Below are 20986 nucleotides of genomic sequence, written 5' to 3'. Positions count from 1 at the left end.
TCATTCTCACCCCTCCCACAGTGGTATTCCGCCATCCACCAAACGTACACAATATATTCGTCCATCCTTACACAACCCTTGCTCCCAATCCCTTACATCATACCCCGGTGACAGACCTAGGTGCAAGACCTGTCTCATACATTTTCCCACCACCACCTACTCCAGTCTGGTCACCAACATCAAGTATCCCATCAGAGGCAGGGCTACTTGTGAAACCAGTCATGTGGTCTACGAGCTAAGCTGCAACCACTGTGCTGCATTCTATGTAGGCATGACAACCAACAAGCTGTCTGTCCACATGAATGGCCACCGACAAACTGTGACCAAGAAAAAAGTGGACCAACCTGTTGCTAAACACGCTGCCAAACATGATATCCTTCATTTCAATGACTGCTTAACAGCCTGTGCCATATGGATCGTTCCCACCAACACCAGCTTTTCTGAATTGTACAGGTGGGAACTTTCCCTGTAATATATCCTTCATTTCCGTAACCCTCCTGGCCTCAACCTATGTTAGCCACTGTCCTCACTGATCCAGGCCCCTTCCCTGCTCCGTTCCAACACTATACACCCATCATTCCACCACCACACCCAGTCTTATTTTTTATTTTTGTATTTCTTCTTTCTATTTCTCCCCTTTTCCACTACTCCCCCCCCCCCCCCCCCCCTCCCCGCCACTACTCCCCGGCCTGCCATCCAACAAACAGCACTTCACTGTCCATCATCCCCACCATACTATCCCTCACCCTCCCCGCCCCAGGCTCCTCTTTTCCCCCACCCACCCAGTCACCACACCCATCATCCACTGGAGCAGCTACTCAGTGTGGTTTCAGTTGGCTGAGACTGCAGTTGTGTGTGTGTGTGTGTGTGTGTGTGTGTGTGTGTGTGTGTGTGTGTGTACTGTTGACAAAGGTCATTGGCTGAAAGCTTTAAGTGTGAAAATCTTTCTGTTGTGCCTATCTTCGACTCAGCATATCCGCTATATGGTGATTAGCAACTTTCCTTCTCACAAAATTGTAAAGTGATAAATTTAAAATACAAAGGCTTGCTGAAAGGTAATGCCTCCAAATTTTTAATTTGTTCACAAAATCAGTTGATGTATTATATTTTATGCATAATTACTCAGTTAATTTTCCCACTTCACTGAAACAAGTTGCAATCTTCTGTCGCCACAGGGATCTGGATCGTCACATGTAACATGCTGGTGTGTAAAATAACTACGCCAGGGTACTGCAAGACCATTAGATCACTGAAAGCATAGATTCAGTGAGTTCCTGGCTGGGTTGGAGATTTTCTCCTCTCAAGGATTGGGTATTGTGTTATATTTACATTTGTATCATTGTAACTGATGAGAAAATCGTCTACAGTATGTCATCATATCATTTATCATAACTGAGGTGGTTGAATGGGCATGGACCAAAAGCCAATAAATGGCAATAAAAAAGTGAATAAATAAATTTGAGAAGTTTGTCCACACATGAAGCATCATCTCTTCAGCATGACAATGCCAGAACACACACAAGTGCTGCAACATCTTCAGCAGTCTGCCACTGTCATCAATCATCCTCTGTAAATGCTGACTTGGTAACATCTAATTTTCATCTGTTCCTAAAACTTAAAGAACACCTCCGAGGACCTCGTTTGATAGTGAAGCAGTGCAAGCAGAGGTGAGGTTGTGGCTCCATTAACAAATTCAAACATTCTGCAGTGACAGTAGCAACAAATTGGTCTCTTGTTGGGAGGAATGTGGTGACTATGTTGAGAAATTAATATGTAGACATGAAGAATAAAGATGTAGAATGTTAAGTCTATTTTATTTAAAAAGCTTTCAGAGTTTTCACAAAAAATTTGGAAACATTACTTTCCAGAATGCCCTGACCTGATGCTTGATTGTGATTTTTTTTCAGGTGATTCATCACCACAAGAGATATCCAATTTGCTTACTATTTATGTGCAGCTGCACTTTGTATTGCTTGTAATCACAAATTCTAATCAATAGGAAGAGAAAATAAAAATTTAATTAATTAGTGTGTAATATTTTTCCCATAGCAACAAGGACGAGCAACTTCAGAAGGTAGCTTGAGTCTGGATACATCACAGGCACAGAGAGAGTTGATCAGTCAGCTGGAAGCCAAGAACCGCGAGATCATGCGCGAGATTGCAAGGTTAAGGTATTGCTTGTCAATGTTGTGTCCAGTAGCTAGTTTGCATGAATGACCATCCAACTTACCCCTCCTCTTCATACCATGTGGAAGTTGATGTTATTTAAGAAGGAAATATAAAATTTAAACTTAATTTGTGGAGAGCACTATTTTGATGAGTTTTACAATAATAAAATATCTAAGAAATAAAAAAATTACCAATTATTTTTACATGTTGCCACAAACTGGAAAGTCTCACTGGATATTTATGCATATAACTACAAAACCTAATTCAGAGAAATCTTACTGAAGATAATTTTCAGCTTGACAAAGTGCATTATGTGAGATATAAGTAAATTTAATAAAAGTATTTTTTTAACCAGTTCTTTAAAAGTTCAGTTTGCACTACCTCACACTTCCAAGAACAGCTTACCAGACACCCACAGTTTGAAATCTGTTAAAGGCATGTGAATAATCAAAATGTGATGGAAGGTTTAAGATCATTTGCTTCCATTTGTATGACCTGTGAAGTACATAAGTTAATTTTATTTCCAGAGCAGTGACTGACATTGTCTACTTTCATTTTAATGAAGTAGGGGTGACTGTGCAGAAGGTAAATAAAAGACACTTCATTTGTTTCAAGAAGAAAATTTCTTTCTTGCTTCTAGTACATTTGGTGGGCAGAAAATTTCTGAGATGATAAAATTTGATGTAGGCACAGAGTTAAAGCACAGGCGCTTCCTTTCATGGACGTAGTTCCTCCAGGTTACCAGAGTACACTTTGAGGGTCGACATAAAGTCTTAACTTGCCTGTGGTTCACCCTGTTCCAGCTTCCAAACTCCACATCTGTGTGTCACACACTGCCATGCCATACAGTGTGTCACACTAGGTACTTTACTTATCACTGACAAATTTCTCTGTTTTCCTGTTCTGTTGGCATGTTGTGTGGGGAGAATGATATTTGGTAAGTCTCTTGGTATCTTGAATTTCTCTTATTTTCCTGTTTTGGATATTTTGTGATGTACAGAGGGATGTAATATATTCTTAAATCTTTTTGCATTGCTAGTTCTTGAAATTGTGGTGGTAAACCAACCACTCATGCACTACTACTCTTGTAGAATTCATACTCTGTTTTGATGAGCATCCCCAAATCACTTGTGGGTGTAGCAAACAAATCTGTTCTGAAACATGCTTTTGTTAGGGTCTTCTTTATCTCTTCTGTTAATGCTATCTGGGAAATGTCGCAGACTGATAAAGTACTCGAGAACCAATTTTATAAGCTGTTTCTTTCATGGACAATTACATTTCCATATTATCTTTGCAATGTAGGTGTGTTGCACAGCTAGTTATGTTCAGTCATTGTACTTTAAATGACTTCATATGTATACTCATAGATATATTTTGATAGTGACTGCTTCCAGTGATTTCCACTGGTTAAGTTTAAGGAAAACTTGGATATTTCGAGTAATTGAACTTTGGCAACAGATGGCAGTTTTATCCTCTCAGAAATTTTCAGATCTGCAAACCACTAATGTAAAACAATTTGCATCTTTAAAACTTCCCTTATGTTGCAATAAAACCATTTTCTTCATGGTACCCTTTTTTTTCACCATGGGTGCTGGCCCTACTTGATTAACAAGAGAGCTTCAGAGGAAATAGGAGGAAGAAGAGGAGAGAGGTAGTGTTGGGCTGAAGCTGTGAGCCACTCTGAGAGACGAGTTCAGGCTACATAACTGGAAGTTTTCTGCTTATTAAAGGCAGCAAACTGAGTTAAAGCCCTGGTCTGAAACACAGTTTTAACCTTGCAGGAATGTTTGTTTATTAATTTTCCCTCTATCGAACAAAGTAGTTTGTGGATTATATCATTTTAGTTCTGATAGTATTTTGAGCTCTTGATCCACGGTGTAAACCACCTGATTTAAAACTTTATATTGGAATATCACATACATTCTTCCAGTTAACTAAAATGCTTGGTTTAGCTATTTCTAGAAATGTAAGTAGTTACATGTAGATGGAAAAGTAGCTGACACTGTCTTATGTTTGGAATATACCATGAATACTTTTCATTTTTTCACATTTTGGTAGGTAGCAGATATTCCTTTGAATTGATATTACATGTAGTTTTTTAGCATGCCATCATGTACATCCATTTATTCACCTTTCCTTTAAACAGATGCTTCTAGTAACCAGTTTCAGATCTTTTTACTCCCATGAGAACAGCTTTTTGGTTAAATTGCCTCATATGTGGTACACAATTTCCTAAGTATCAGTTGTAGTGTTACATTGGTAGAACTAACAGTCAGAGCAGCAATGGATAAGTTTTGTGAAATCTGCTATATTTTTTTCATCTTTTATTGAATTACGCTTTACACTATATTTTGTAGCATGACAGAATGATCATATTTTGCATCTGCTTAAAATATTAGATCTGCCACAGTTCTTACATTTCAGAGAACTGTATTGTAGAAAAGAGATACTGATACTTATCTGGCATGTGAATATTGGTTTAAAAACATACTCAATCTGTGTTTCAGTTTTGCTGTTCCATGTATTTATGTGGTAAGTGGTAGGACACAGACATTATACTTAATTGTAAGAGGGCAGTTTCAGCTGTCATAAGAAATAATTTCATCATTCTTATTATTATGTTCTTTCCCCAGTGATTTTTGAGATCGTAATTGTTAAGAGCTATATAAAAGTTTAAGAAAAATGGAAGACAAACAAAGAATCATATTAGAAAATATGACCACTCATCATACAGAGAAATGTGGAGTGATCAATGCAAAAGGTCAGGCAAGTGGTTATTTTGGTGTGTGTGTGTGTGTGTGTGTGTGTGTGTGTGTGTGTGTGTGTGTGTGTGTGTTATATATATATTTTATACATATAGATATATATATATCAAAAAACAAAGATGATGTGACTTACCAAACGAGAGCGCTGGCAGGTTGAAAGACACACAAACATACACACAAAATTCAAGCTTTCGCAGCAAACTGTTGCCTCATCAGGAAAGACGAAAGGATGTGGGTTTTAAGGGAGAGGGTAAGGAGTCACTCCAATCCCGGGAGCGGAATGACCTACCTTAGGGGGAAAAAAGGACGGGTATACACGCGCGCACGCGCACACACACACACACACACACACACACACACACACACACACACACACACACACACAAGCAGACATATTTAAAGACAAAGAGTTTGGGCCAGGTGTTGATCTACGTAGGCAGAGATACGTTCTGTGGGGGCTTGGTAACCAGCTACAATTGGGCAGCCTGGATGATTGGGTTTGTGAATTTGTCTTTGTCTTTGTCTTTGTCTTTAAATATGTCTGCTTGTGTCTGTATATGTGTGGATGGATGTGTGTGTGTGTGTACGCGAGTGTATACCCGTCCTTTTTTCCCCCTAAGGTAAGTCTTTCCGCTCCCGGGATTGGAAAGAATTAAGGAGAGGGTGCGATAGTTGGAGAAAAGGATTTGAATTTGGGGACAGACAGGGCTGTTGTTATGTAGCATGTTGTTGTTGTTGTTGTTGTTGTTGTGGTGGTGGTGGTGGTGGTGGTGGTGGTGGTGGTGGTGGTCTTCAGTCCTGAGACTGGTTTGATGCAGCTCTCCATGCTACTCTATCCTGTGCAAGCTTCTTCATCTCCCAGTACCTACTGCAACCTACATCCTTCTGAATCTGCTTAGTGTAATCATCTCTTGGTCTCCCTCTACGATTTTTACCCTCCACACTGCCTTTCAATGGTAAATTTGTGATCCCTTGATGCCTCAGAACATGCCCTACCAACCGGTCCCTTCTTCTTGTCAAGTTGTGCCACAAACTCCTCTTCTCCCCAATTCTATTCAATACCTCCTCATTAGTTATGTGCTCTACCCATCTAATCTTCAGCATTCTTCTGTAGCAGCACATTTCGAAAGCTTCTATTCTCTTCTTGTCCAAACTAGTTATCGTCCATGTTTCACTTCCATACGTGGTTACGCTCCATACAAACACTTTCAGAAACGACTTCCTGACACTTAAATCTGTACTCGATATTAACAAATTTCTCTTCTTCAGAAATGCTTTCCATGCCATTGCCAGTCTACATTTTATATCCTCTGTACTTCGACCATCATCAGTTATTTTGCTCCCCAGATAGCAAAACTCCTTTACTACTTTAAGTGTCTCATTTCCTAATCTAATTCCCTCAGCATCACCCGACTTAATTTGACTACATTCCATTATCCTCGTTTTGCTTTTGTTGATGTTCATCTTATATCCTCCTTTCAAAACACTGTCCATTCCGTTCAACTGCTCTTCCAAGTCCTTTACTGTTTCTAACAGAATTACAATGTCATCGACGAACCTCGACGTTTTTATTTCTTCTCCATGGATTTTAATACCTACTGCGAATACATGGAAGAATCCTGGAGATACTAGAAGGTATCAGATAGATTATATAATGGTAAGACAGAGATTTAGGAACTAGGTTTTAAATTGTAAGACATTTCCAGGGGCAGATGTGGACTCTGACCACAATCTATTGGTTATGAACTGTAGATTAAAACAGAAGAAACTGCAAAAAGGTGGGAATTTAAGGAGATGGGACCTGGATAAACTGACTAAATCAGAGGTTGTACACAGTTTCAGGGAGAGCATAAGGGAATGGGGGAAAGAAATACAGTAGAAGAAGAATGGGTAGCTTTGGGGGATGAAGTAGTGAAGGCAGCAGAGGATCAAGTAGGTAAAAAGACAAGGGCTAGTATAAATCACTGGGTAACAGAAGATATATAGAATTTAATTGATGAAAGGAGAAAATATAAAAACGTAATAATGAAGCAAGCAAAAAGGAACAAAAATGAGATCGACAGTAAGTGCAAAATGGCTAAGCAAGGATGGCTAGAGGACAAATGTAAGGATGTAGAGGCATATCTCACCAAGGGTAAGATAGATACTGCCTATGGGAAAATTAAAGAGACCTTTGGAGAAAAGAGAAACATTTGTATGAATATCAAGGGCTCAGATGGAAACCCAGTTCTAAGCAAAGAAGGGAAAGCAGAAAGGTGGAAGGAGTATATAGAGGGTCTATACAAGAGCAATGTACTTGAAGACAATATTATGAAAATGGAAGAGGATGTAGATGAAGATGAAATGGGAGATATGATACTGTGTGAAGAGTTTGACAGAGCACTGAAAGACATGAGTCGAAACAAGGCCCCGGGAGTAGATACAATTCCATTAGAACTACTGACAGCCTTGGGAGAGCCAGCCCTGACAAAACTCTACCATCTGGTGAGGAAGATGTATGAGACAGGCAAAATACCCTCAGACTTCAAGAAGAATATAATAATTCTGATCCCAAAGAAGCAGGTGTTGACAGATGTGAAAATTACCGCACTATCAGTTTAATAAATAACAGCTGCAAAATACTAACGTGAATTCTTTACAGACGAATGGAAAAACTAGTAGAAGCTGACCTCGGGGATGATCAGTTTGGTTTCCATAGAAATATTGGAACACGTGAGGCAGTACTGACCCTACGACTTATCTTAGAAGCTAGATTAAGGAAAGGCAAAGCTATGTTTCTAGCATTTGTAGACTTAAAGAAAGCTTTTGAAATTGTTGACTGGAATACTCTCTCTCAAATTCTGAAGGTGGCAGGGGTCAAATGCAGGGAGCAAAAGGCTATTTACAATTTGTACAGAAACCAGATGGCAATTACGAGAGTCGAGGGACACAAAAGGGAAGCAGTGGTTGGGAAGGGAGGGAGACAGGGTTGTAGCTTCTCCCCAATGTTATTCAATCTGTATTTTGAGCAAGCAGTGAAGGAAACAAAAGAAAAATTTGGAGTAGGTATTAAAATCCATGGAGAAGAAATAAAAACTTTGAGGTTCGCCGATGATATTGTAATTCTGTCAGAAACAGCAAAGGACCTGGAAGAGCAGGTGAACAGAATGGACAGTCTCTTAAAAGTAGGAAATAAGATGAACATCAACAGAAGCAAAATGAGGATAATGGAATGTAGTCAAATTAAATCGGGTGAAGCTGCGGTAATTAGATTAGGAAATGAATTGCTTAAAGTAGTAAATGAGTTTTGCTGTTTGGGGAGCAAAATAACTGATGATGCTCAAAGTAGAGGGGATATAAAATGTAGACTGGCAATGGCAAGGAAAGCGTTTCTGAAGAAGAGAAATTTGTTAATATAGAGTATAGATTTAAGTGTCAGGAAGTCGTTTCTGAAAGTATTTGTGTGGAATGTAGCCATGTATGGAAGTGAAACGTGGACGATAAATAGTTTGGACAAGAAGAGAATAGAAGCTTTCAAAATGCGGTGCTACGGAAGAATGCTGAAGATTAGATGGGTAGATCACATAAGCAATGAGGAGGTATTGAGTAGGATTGGGGAGAAGAGAAGTTTGTGGCAAAACTTGACTAGAAGGAGGAATCGGTTGGTAGGACATGTTCTGAGGCATTAAGGGATCACCAATTTAGTATTGGAGGGCAGCATGGAGGGTAAAAATCGTATAGAGAGACTAAGAGATGAATACACTAAGCAGATTCAGAAGGATGTAGGTTGTGGTAGGTACTGGGAGATGAAGAAGCTTGCACAGGATAGGGTAGCATGGAGAGCTGCCTCAACCCAGTCTCCGGGCTGAAGATCACCATCACCATCACCATCACCACCACCACAACAACAACAACAACAACAACAACAACCACCACCACCACCACCACCCCCACCCCCCTTTATTCACCTGACCAAAAGTCTTGTTCTTCCTGCCACCGAACTTCACTAATTCCCACTATCTCTAACTTTAACCTATCCATTTCCCTTTCTAAATTTTCTAACATACCTGTCCAATTAAGGGATCTGACATTCCACACTCCAATCCGTAGAACGCCAGTTTTCTTTCTCCTGATAATGACATTCCCTTGAGTGGTCCCCACCTGGAGATCCGAATGGGGGACTATTTTACCTCCGGAATATTTTACCCAAGGGGACGCCATCATCATTTAACCATACAGTAAAGCTGCATGCCCTTGGGAAAAATTACGGTTGTAGTTTCCCCTTGCTTTCAGCCATTCGCAGTACCAGCACAGCAAGGCCCTTTTGGTTAGTGTTACAAGGCCAGATCAGTCAATCATCCAGACTGTTGCCCCTGCAACTACTGAAAAGGCTGCTGCCCCTCTTCAGGAACCACGTGTTTGTCTGGCCTTTCAACAGATACCCCTCCATTGAGGTTGCACCTTCGGTACGGCCATCTGTATCGCTGAGGCTCGCAAGTTTCCCCGCCAATGGCAAGGTCCATGGTTCATGGGGGGGGGGGGGGGGGGGGGGGGATTATGTAGCATAGGAATACAGGCAAAATGGGAGTGTGTGAGAGGGACAGGGTTTAAAATGGAGTAGACAACTATAAAAATCTGTGTGGAGGAGGTTTAGACTCCTGTATCATGGCTCATTTTCACTTTTGTCAGCTTACAGATCTGTAGCCCAACTTCCATGCAGCTTTCGCCTCTGAAGTCCTCAATACGGTCTGGAGCACCATGTCCTACATCCAGTTGTACATTATTGAGCTGTCTGTGTCACACTATTTTTATCATTTTTCCTGTCTCTCCCTTCCTACCCTTCTTATTACTTTCTACTTTTGCATTTGTCTCGCATCTGTGCCAAGAGTGCAGCTCAACTGGTGCTATTCAGCTGTCAAACAGCTGTCTTGCATAGGCGGGGTAGAGTTACCTGCTTAAGGGTGTGTGTGTGTGTGTGTGTGTGTGTGTGTGTGTGTGTGGGGGGGGGGGGGGGGGCATTCCCACACGTGTACATACAATTGTTTGTATTTGTTTCTTGCATGACAATAATTTCTTCACCAAATCTCACTTATGACAGTGTGAGACTGAATTTAATAAGCAGCATTGATTCCGTGTACTTAATGTGCCTGCTGTGAGTTAGCAAATAAAAAAGTTCTGAACTGTATGGTAATAGCTGATGAAACTTGAGTAGCTCACCACATCTCTGAATAAGCAAGGGCAAGTTTACTGTCAAAAAACAACGAGAATGCCAATAAGGGAAACAGTAATAGATAATCTCTTGGGTCATATACCTTGTATGGATGAGCTATACAGCATACTAATTTTCCATGGAGTGTAGTGGTAGTTGGGGTGGATGATTTAGTGTACTAATCATTGAGTGGCAGATCAGATCTTCACTTATTTTCAAATCTGAAAAAATATTTTGGTGAAAAAAAGTATTTATGAAGGGTAGTTATGTTAAAAATACTACTATGTTTTTGTAATAAAAAGAGGGATTGTGTTTAGTCTCACAACTTGTATGGATTCTGAAAGTGACTACAGGAAAAATTACTATGTTCATATAAAAATATAGTCTTGCAGAAGTATTTACAGTGCGTCATATTTTTACATCCTGGACAACTCGTATAGCCGGCCGAAGTGGCCGTGCGGTTAAAGGCGCTGCAGTCTGGAACCGCAAGACCGCTACGGTCGCAGGTTCGAATCCTGCCTTGGGCATGGATGTTTGTGATGTCCTTAGGTTAGTTAGGTTTAACTAGTTCTAAGTTCTAGGGGACTAATGACCTCAGCAGTTGAGTCCCATAGTGCTCAGAGCCAACTCGTATACATATTTGTTCACCTGTAATTTCATTAAGTTTTGTAATTCTTCCTAATTTGATATTCACACTGAAATTTGTCTTTAATGATCCCATTGTTGATCTGTCATTACACCATTACCTTCCATCCTTTTTCTTCTTTGTTTTGAAGCAATGGAGTGGTTGTATAGGATTCTCATGTGTGAGGGCAGTCACAATGGTTTGCGGTTTTACAAGTTGCAAGTGTCTCCTTAAAAGTCTTCACACAAGTGTCACTGGAATCACTAATTCACAGCTACCCTTTTGCTACACATTAAAAGACTCTCTCTCTCGTTCAGCATGTTCTTTAGTCAGCCATTGGCATCCTGTACTCTTCCCCTTGCAAAGACAGCTGGTGCCTTCAAACTGATGTTACCATCTACAGATATTATCATTGCCTGGAGGATTACAATGTAACTTTATAAGGAATGTACATTGTAATGTAACAACAGATTCAGTCCTAGCAAACTATCAAACATCAAAAGCTTTCTGTTCAGTAGTACTACCTTTGCTATTAGAGCTTTCTAAAGAAAGATGCAGGGAACAGTGCATTTGTATGCACACTGGTACACAAACAAAACTGTTTGAGGTTCTCTTTCATTTGATGTATTATTTGTAATTTCAAGTTGAATGTAATGAATGCTACAAAGCTTTAAAACTCCAATGTTCATTTTGAAATACTTGGTATAACAATTTATTTAATTGGATAGATAAAAAACCTAGTCACCAAGCAGTGGCAGAACACACACATAAAAGACTGTTGTAATTGGCAAGCTTTCAGAACCAGTGGCTACTTCTTCAGGCAGAAGGGTTGAAGGGGAAGGAAGAAGGGTGAAGGAAAAGGACTGGAGAGGTCTATGAAAGTGCGTAGATTTTGGGAAAGTCACCCAGAACTGTGGATCTGGGGAGACTATCGTATGGGATGAGAAGGAAATGTTGGTATAATGCTTTTCATACTAATTCCATAGGTATGTTATCTACAAATGAACTAACGGTTTTGTTGATAAGGTATGCTGTGCACAACGTACCTTATGACATGGTACAAAATGTGACATACGGCGACTCAAAGTAATTGAATAAAATGGTACCCATGAAATGCCTCTGTGGTTTTTATTTGGAAGAACTGCTTCATTGTATGAAATGCAGAACCCTCTTGCAAATTATTACTCTGTTAGTATGCAGATTATACTACATTTTACTGTTCACATATCACACCCAGACAAATAAATGGGTCACTGCTGAAGAGACCAATGTGATTTTCACTGATACTGAGTGGTGACTTTTGCAGGCGGCAGCAAGAACTGGAGGCTGCTGGTGGTGGCAGTTCAAATAGTGCTGCAGGTGAGGAGAACCCCGCACTTGTGGCAGAGCTGAGGGCACTACGGCAGCGCAAGGAAGAACTAGAAACACATCTTGGTGTGCTCCAGGACTCACGCAGGCAACTTATGGTTCAACTGGAGGGTCTTATGAAACTACTGAAGGTGTGCATCTTCAACTCATTTCTTTAGAATATTTGGAAACTACTGCTGATCATTTATTCAGGAACAGAAAAGAAACAGTTGCATGGTTGCAATGTTAAATGCAGCATTAAATACCAAACACATTCTTCTTACACTTTGTAAAAGTTGAAGTCAATGCCCTTCCTTTTGTAAACTATTTTCATGCAACTGCATTTCAGTCATTTTGCCATATACACTCCTGGAAATTGAAATAAGAACACCGTGAATTCATTGTCCCAGGAAGGGGAAACTTTATTGACACATTCCTGGGGTCAGATACATCACATGATCACACTGACAGAACCACAGGCACATAGACACAGGCAACAGAGCATGCACAATGTCGGCACTAGTACAGTGTATATCCACCTTTCGCAGCAATGCAGGCTGCTATTCTCCCATGGAGACGATCGTAGAGATGCTGGATGTAGTCCTGTGGAACGGCTTGCCATGCCATTTCCACCTGGCGCCTCAGTTGGACCAGCGTTTGTACTGGACGTGCAGACCGCGTGAGACGACGCTTCATCCAGTCCCAAACATGCTCAATGGGGGACAGATCCGGAGATCTTGCTGGCCAGGGTAGTTGACTTACACCTTCTAGAGCACGTTGGGTGGCACAGGATACATGCGGATGTGCATTGTCCTGTTGGAACAGCAAGTTCCCTTGCCGGTCTAGGAATGGTAGAACGATGGGTTCGATGACGGTTTGGATGTGCCGTGCACTATTCAGTGTCCCCTCGACGATCACCAGTGGTGTACGGCCAGTGTAGGAGATCGCTCCCCACAGCATGATGCCGGGTGTTGGCCCTGTGTGCCTCGGTCGTATGCAGTCCTGATTGTGGCGCTCACCTGTACGGCGCCAAACACGCATACGACCATCATTGGCACCAAGGCAGAAGCGACTCTCATCGCTGAAGACGACACATCTCCATTCGTCCCTCCATTCACGCCTGTCGCGACACCACTGGAGGCGGGCTGCACGATGTTGGGGCGTGAGCGGAAGACGGCCTAACGGTGTGCGGGACCGTAGCCCAGCTTCATGGAGACGGTTGCGAATGGTCCTCGCCGATACCCCAGGAGCAACAGTGTCCCTAATTTGCTGGGAAGTGGCGATGCGGTCCCCTACAGCACTGCGTAGGATCCTACGGTCTTTGCGTGCATCCGTGCGTCGCTGCGGTCCGGTCCCAGGTCGACGGGCACGTGCACCTTCTGCCGACCACTGGCGACAACATCGATGTACTGTGGAGACCTCACGCCCCACGTGTTGAGCAATTCGGCGGTACGTCCACCCGGCCTCCCGCATGCCCACAATATGCCCTCGCTCAAAGTCCGTCAACTGCACATACGGTTCACGTCCACGCTGTCGCGGCATGCTACCAGTGTTAAAGACTGCGGTGGAGCTCCGTATGCCACGGCAAACTGGCTGACACTGACGGCGGCGGTGCACAAATGCTGCGCAGCTAGCGCCATTCGACGGCCAACACCGCGGTTCCTGGTGTGTCCGCTGTGCCGTGCGTATGATCATTGCTTGTACAGCCCTCTCGCAGTGTCCGGAGCAAGTATGGTGGGTCTGACACACCAGTGTCAATGTGTTCTTTTTTCCATTTCCAGGAGTGTATTTGCTCCCACATAGTCTAAATCTAATTGGTTAATAGATCAGAAGAGGGAGGCTGCAAGGACGTGTTGAAATTCTGATTAATTTGAGAGGAGGATAATAATTACACTGAAAAAGACTTCTAACAAAACCGAGGAATCTGGGTTTGAGTTGTGGTCCATTATATGTTAATGCTTTTGAAAACTGTAGCATGTGTGATCAAAATGAATATTACACATGACAATTTGCAAATGATTGGAATTACAGAACTGAATGTGACTTTCAGAATATGGGATACTGTGAAGCCCATAAATGCTGCAGTCAGAGCCTCTAAACCCCATGGCAACAAATGAAAGAAGGTTGTAATATGTGAAGTATCTCCCTTCATGTGTTTTCTGTGCATGTCCAAAAAACATCACTTGTGGTTGTTGATGGACCAAGATGAACAATTTGGTGGCCTTCTATGTCAAGTCATTTTCAATATGAGATATGTCAGGCAAAAGTGCAAACAGTGTGCCTCTTATTCTTTGATGGAAGTTCTTGTGTCTCTCTCCATGTGTGGCAGGGCATTTCTATGTTGAAATATAGTGTGTATAATTGCCTAAAGAAGGAATAAGACCCCAATGTCTAAATTAGGGACAGCTAAGAACTTTACTTACACGCAGTGCTTGTACACGCATGCCAGTCTCTCTCATCTGAGTGCACACTTCCCCCTCTGCCATGCCACACTGTCTGAGTGGGAAAACGGGGAAGGGGGGAACTGTGAAACTGCAGCATATGGCTGTGTTTTGTATTTCTCAACAACATAGATCACAAACAAAACAAATTTTTAGTATTATTTAAATATTTTTGATGCACTGAAGACATAAGGAAACAACAGAAAATCAAGGATGGAATGTAGCAGTATTATGAAAAGCATAGTTCCTTCCTCCCCCCGTGAACCATGGACCTTGCTGTTGGTGGGGAGGCTTGCTTGCCTCAGCAATACAGATAGCCGTACCGTAGGTGCAACCACAATGGAGGGGTATCTGTTGAGAGGCCAGACAAATGCGTGGTTCCTGAAGAGGGGCAACAGCATTTTCAGTAGTTGCAGGGGCAACAGTCTGGATGAATGACTGATCTGGCCTTGTAAACCTAACCAAAACGGCCTTGCTGTGCTGGTACTGCGAACAGCTGAAAGCAAGGGGAAACTACAGCCGTAATTTTTCCAAGGGCATGCAGCTTTACTGTATGGTTAAATGATGATGGTGTCCTCTTGGGTAAAATATTCCGGAGGTAAAATAGTCCCCCATTCGGATCTCCGGGCAGGGACTACTCAAGAGGACGTCGTTATCAGGAGAAAGAAAACTGGCGTTCTACGGATCGGAGCGTGGAATGTCAGATCCCTTAATCGGGCAGGTATGTTAGAAAATTTAAAAAGGGAAATGGATAGGTTAAAATTAGATATAGTGGGAATTAGTGAAGTTCGGTGGCAGGAGGAACAAGACTTTTGGTCAGGCGAATACAGGACATAAATACAAAATCAAATAGGGGTAATGCAGGACTAGCTTCAATAATGAATAGCAAAATAGGAGTGCGGGTAAGCTACTACAAACAGCATAGTGAACACATAATTGTGGTCAAGATAGACAAGAAGCCCACACCTACTACAGTAGTACAAGTTTATATGCCATCTAGCTATGCGGATCAGGAAGAAATTGATGAAATGCATGATGAAATCAAAGAAATTATTCAGATAGTGAAGGGAGACGGAGATTTAATAGTGATGGGTGACTGGAATTCGGTAGTAGGAAAAGGGAGAGAAGGAAACATAATAGGTGAATATGGATTGGGGCTAAGAAATGAAATAGGAAGCCACTTGGTAGAATTCTGCACAGAGCACAACTTAATCATAGCTAACACTTCGTTCAGGAATCATGAAAGAAGGTTGTATACATGGAAGAATCCTGGAGATACTGACAGGTTTCAGATAGATTATATAATGGTAAGACAGAGATTAGGGAATCAGGTTTTAAATTGTAAGACATTTCCAGGGGCAGATGAGGATTCTGATCACAATCTATTGGTTATGAACTGCACATTGAAACTGAAGAAACTGCAAAAAGGTGGGAATTTAAGGGGTTGGGACCTGGATAAACTGACTAAACCAGAGGTTATACAGAGTTTCAGAGAGAGCATAGTGGAACAATTGACAGGAATGGGGGAAAGAAACACAGTAGAAGAAGAATGGGTAGCTTTGAGGGATGAAGTAGTGAAGGCAGCAGAGGATCAAGTAGGTAAAAAGACAAGGGCTAGTAGAACTCCTTGGGTAACAGAAGAAATATTGAATTTAATTGATGAAAGGAGAAAATTTAAAAATGCAGTAAATGAAGCAGGCAAAAAGGAATACAAACGTCTCAAAAATGAGATTGACAGGAAGTGCAAAATGGCTAAGCAGGGATAGCTGGAGGACAAATGTAAAGTTGTAGAGGCTTATCTCACTAGGGGTAAGATAGATACTGCCTACAGGAAAATTAAAGAGACCTTTGGAGAAAAGAGAACCACTTGTATGAATATCAAGAGCTCAGATGGAAACCCAGTTCTAAGCAAAGAAGGGAAAGCAGAAAGGTGGATGGAGTATATAGAGGGTCTATACAAGGGCGATGTAATTGAGGACAATCTTATGGAAATGGAAGAGAATGTAGATGAAGATGAAATGGGAGATATGATACTGTGTGAGGAGTTTGACAGAGCACTGAAAGACCTAAGTCGAAACAAGGCCCCGGGAGTAGACAACATTCCATTAGAACTACTGACAGCCTTGGGGGAGCCAGTCCTGACAAAACTCTACCATCTGGTGAGCAAGATGTATGAGACAGGTGAAGTACCCTCAGACTTCGAGAAGAATATAATAATTCCAATCCCAAAGAAAGCAGGTGTTGACAGATGTGAAAATTACCGAACAATCAGTTTAATAAGCCACAGCTGCAAAATACTAATGCGAATTCTTTACAGACGAATGGAAAAACTAGCAGAAGCCGACCTCGGGGAAGATCAGTTTGGATTCCGTAGAAATATCGGAACATGTGAGGCAATACTGACCCTACGACTTATCTTAGAAGCTAGATTAAGGAAAGGCAAACCTATGTTTCTAGCATTTGTAGACTTAGAGAAAGCGTTTGACAATGTTGACTGGAATACGCTCTTTCAAAATTCTGAAGGCGGCAGGGGTAAAATACAGGGAGCTACAGGCTATTTACAATTTGTACAGAAACCAGATGGCAGTTACAAGAGTTGAGGGACACGAAAGGGAAGCAGTTGTTGGGAAGGGAGTAAGACAGGGTTGTAGCCTATCCCCGATGTTATTCAATCTGTATATTGAGCAAGCAGTGAAGGAAACAAAAGAAAAATTCGGATTATGTATTAAAATCCATGGAGAAGTAATAAAAACTTTGAGGTTTGCCGATGACATTGTAATTCTGTCAGAGACAGCAAAGGACTTTGAAGAGCAGTTCAACGGAATGGATAGTGTTTTAAAAGGAGGATATAAGATGAACATCAACAGAAGCAAAACGAGGATAATGGAATGTAGTCGAATTAAGTCGGGTGATGCTGAGGAAATTAGAGTAGGAAATGAGATGCTTAAAGTAGTAAAGGAGTTTTGCTATTTGGGGAGCAAAATAACTGATGATGGTTGAAGTAGAGAGGATATAAAATGTAGACTGGCAATGACAAGGAAAGCGTTTCTGAAGAAGAGAGATTTGTTAACATCGAATATAGATTTAAGTTTCAGGAAGTCATTTCTGAAAGTATTTGTATGGAGTGTAGCCATGTATGGAAGTGAAACAGGGACGATAAATGGTTTGGACAGGAAGAGAATAGAAGCTTTTGAAATGTGGTGCTACAGAAGAATGCTAGAGATTAGATGGGTAGATCACGTAACTAATGAGGAGGTATTGAATAGGATTGGGGAGAAGAGGAGTTTGTGGCACAACTTGACCAGAAGAAGGGATCGGTTGGTAGGACATGTTATGAGGCATCAAGGGATCACCAATTTAGTATTGGAGGGCAGTGTGGAAGGTAAATATCGTAGAGGGAGACCAAGAGATGGATACACTAAGAAGATTCAAAAGGATGTAGGTTGCAGTAGGTACTGGGAGATGAAGAAGCTTGCACAGGATAGAGTAGCATGGAGAGCTGCATCAAACCAGTCTCAGGACTGTAGACCACAACAACAACATTGTCACATTCATGATATTTGAGTTGTCTTCATTCAGTTCTGTCAAAAACTGTTACAGCTAATAATGTGTGCAACCTCAGAAAATTTAATGGTTGCACCACCAGTTCCAGCATGTGTTCCGTGCCTGCATATTTAATACAAAGTTCTTCTTGATGTGCAGAACGTTGATTCCCATACAAATCATCTGTCGCTTGTTATAATTCTTAGCTGTTTCATTACCAGCTGAATCTTTAAATTGTGTACATATGGTGATTTAATGCTGCTTCATAGCAAATTTGCATTACCTATCGACTTGTGACTACGTAATAGAAATTGAGAGTTATCATCCTTCTCCTCTGTGATTCCCATTCATTTTTAAAGGACTGCAACAAAAGATTGCTAGATGGCCTCTTTTTGTTGAAACAGCCACTTGACCTGTAAACTCCTCTGATTCTATGAGCAAATAGTGAAGGATAAAAAGCACTTACACCATGAGTATGCTGAACTGGAGAAAGACATGCTGACCAAAATAAGGTGCACCAAATGCTGGTAGAAAACATTGCAGCACACTGCTAAACGAAATTTCACACCATACCAAGGAGGACCGAGCAAAACCAAGCTGGACCAAGTAGTGCTGCGAGAGGCCGAGTCTCAGACCGCACACAGGCAACTGATTGTGCACAAATGAAATTTTTGACACTGTCTCTGACCTGCTCTAAACTGTCCTTGATGTAGTGATTACTGTTAGTGATGCCATCATAATGTGCAAGTCAATGTTACATGTTGTATACAGTGGCATCTCAAACTCTCTCATCTGTAAGCATATCATTTTGCCACTAAGAGTGTCATTAACAGTGTCTGTGAGGCCCCTTGTTTATGGCTTCTGGGATGAAAGCCAATGTTGCAGCCCACATGCTACCAGGTCGGACTGCAGAAGATGGCATCAAATCATCCCAGCAGACAGGTCCACACATACCGCAGTTGATGAGACACTGTGGTTCTTCATGACTATGCTGACAATAGGGATGATGTCTAAGTTGTGGTTATATTGTGTTGCCCTGTAGCTGCTTGCTGAATTGCTTCAATTCACTATTTCCAGTCACAGCTCACTGTCATGGCTTCACATCCTGTATGAGATAAAATGTCACTGTTTTGATGACAGTTTCCCAGAAACCAATGATGTTGTCAGATTCTGGTTTCAGTTGTACTGTTTGTGAAAACTGTGTACGTTAATCTCATTGTGCTGAGCAGCCAGCTTTGTACTGGATGTTCAGGATTGTCCTTGGCTACAGTTTTCTGATGCCCCCCCCCCCACACACACACAGGCAGGTGCTAATGCTCACATAGAATGCTGTGCTGTAGTTGCAGCAATGTTGTTATACTTACATTGCTGTTAGTAAGTGACAACAGAGGGATCTTGAAAGAGTTTCCAGTTGTTTCCTACCATGTACCTTAACCCCAAAATTGCCATTATTAATTGTGGTGCAGGTCCTAATTGTCTTTATAAAAATAGATCCCATAAACACTGTTTGAAGTGGACACATTTCACTGTTCATGGTTTTCACTCACTGTGTCATATTTTCAGTTCACAGACCACTAGCACAGCAGTACATCATCTGCAATGTTTTAATGGACAAGAACATGGAGGGAGTGCATGACTGTAACAATTAATCCAAAATCCAGTTCAAATTCACTGTGCAGTATTCCATAAATGAGTACATACACATATAATAATACTTTTGAAATGATTGTCTGGGACAATATTTTTATTACAAGGAATCTGAAAAATTCATGGTTTGTGATAAATGCAAATACACATCTAAATTCCACCCAAAAATGCAGAATTACCTAATACGTGCTATTTCATGGCAAATTGTGTTCTGATGAACTATTTCATCAGAGATAGTTTGAAATAGCTTTATTTTCTGCATATAAATACTGAAAATGTACTCAGTTTTGGTTACTGGTATTGCAGATCCTCTAGTGAAGCCCAGTTTCTAAAGATAATGTGTGTAAGAACATGTTTGCAAAATAAAAAGTGCATGAACACAATAATGTATCAGTGTGCTCAATGGTCTGATGTCATACCACTTGTGGGCCATTGTGAGATTATCACCATGTAATCCAATGTGGAACTCAACTGTGGGGTCTGGTATCTTAGAACAAAGAAACGCTTACAGTTTTTGGCTAGCTTAAGTTCAAAAGTGGGTCCAATTCAAACACTTTAATGTGGCAGTTTTAGGTGACAGGTGTTTTGAATTGTGGTTGCTCAGATACTGGTAGATGTCTGGCCTGAAATACTTAGTATAGCCAGAAGAGTGTACATGGTTGCTAGATGTTATTGTGCCACTTGAGGGAATATAGTGTTATATTAAAATGTTAGACAATAAAACTTTTTGCCTGTTTCAATTATTTGTGTGAACTGATATTAAGTGACTATCCATTTAGTGCAAAACATCCAGTCCATGTATATTAATAAGGAGTCCTGGAAGAGTGTTCTGCTGTAGCTCGTGTTTTGATGGTAGAATATACAATTTTTGTTGGTGTTATGGACAGCTTCTCCATCCTGCCTGCCTTTCCTTAGCAGGTTCCCACTCACCACCCCGTTCCGCATGCGCAAAATTACTACATCCATTTTTGTATACTAATGTTTGGAATGTTATGTACAGAATCACCAAGCTTCACCACGCTCTACCCCAAATTCATCTCCACGTTCAACAAAATCACCCCCGCTACCACCTGGTGCTGGTGCTCCATCATCAAGGTCAGCCCCTCCAACTCCTGGTGGCCAGCTTCAGCCTACCATGATGTCCTCACTTGGTTCAGGAGCTGATTCTCTCACAGGTGTTGGGGGAGATGTAAGATCAGCTTTTGGAGCATCCTCAGGTATTGTAGGTAAATATTCATTTTCAGTCATTATTATGAATATA

General features: G+C 41.3%; 1 protein-coding gene across 7 annotated transcripts in view; it reads left to right on the top strand.

Annotated features, from left to right (window-relative positions):
- The window catches only part of LOC124802531 (dystrobrevin beta), a 604748-nt gene that overhangs the window by 524627 nt on the left and 59135 nt on the right, over window positions 1-20986 (top strand). For 6 of the 7 annotated variants that reach the window (XM_047263382.1, XM_047263384.1, XM_047263385.1 and 3 more), the window contains 3 exons: window positions 2050-2171; window positions 12054-12246; window positions 20726-20951. In XM_047263382.1, coding sequence (XP_047119338.1) covers window positions 2050-2171; window positions 12054-12246; window positions 20726-20951 — 541 coding nt within the window. The remainder of the gene's footprint in view (window positions 1-2049; window positions 2172-12053; window positions 12247-20725; window positions 20952-20986) is intronic. The other variant, XM_047263383.1, reaches the window with a different exon arrangement.

This window comes from Schistocerca piceifrons, chromosome 6, assembly GCF_021461385.2.
Source record: "Schistocerca piceifrons isolate TAMUIC-IGC-003096 chromosome 6, iqSchPice1.1, whole genome shotgun sequence".
Taxonomy (NCBI): Eukaryota; Metazoa; Arthropoda; class Insecta; order Orthoptera; family Acrididae; genus Schistocerca; species Schistocerca piceifrons.
The sequence above is the reverse complement of the archived record's forward strand: the minus strand, read 5'-3'. Positions and strand labels throughout refer to the sequence as shown.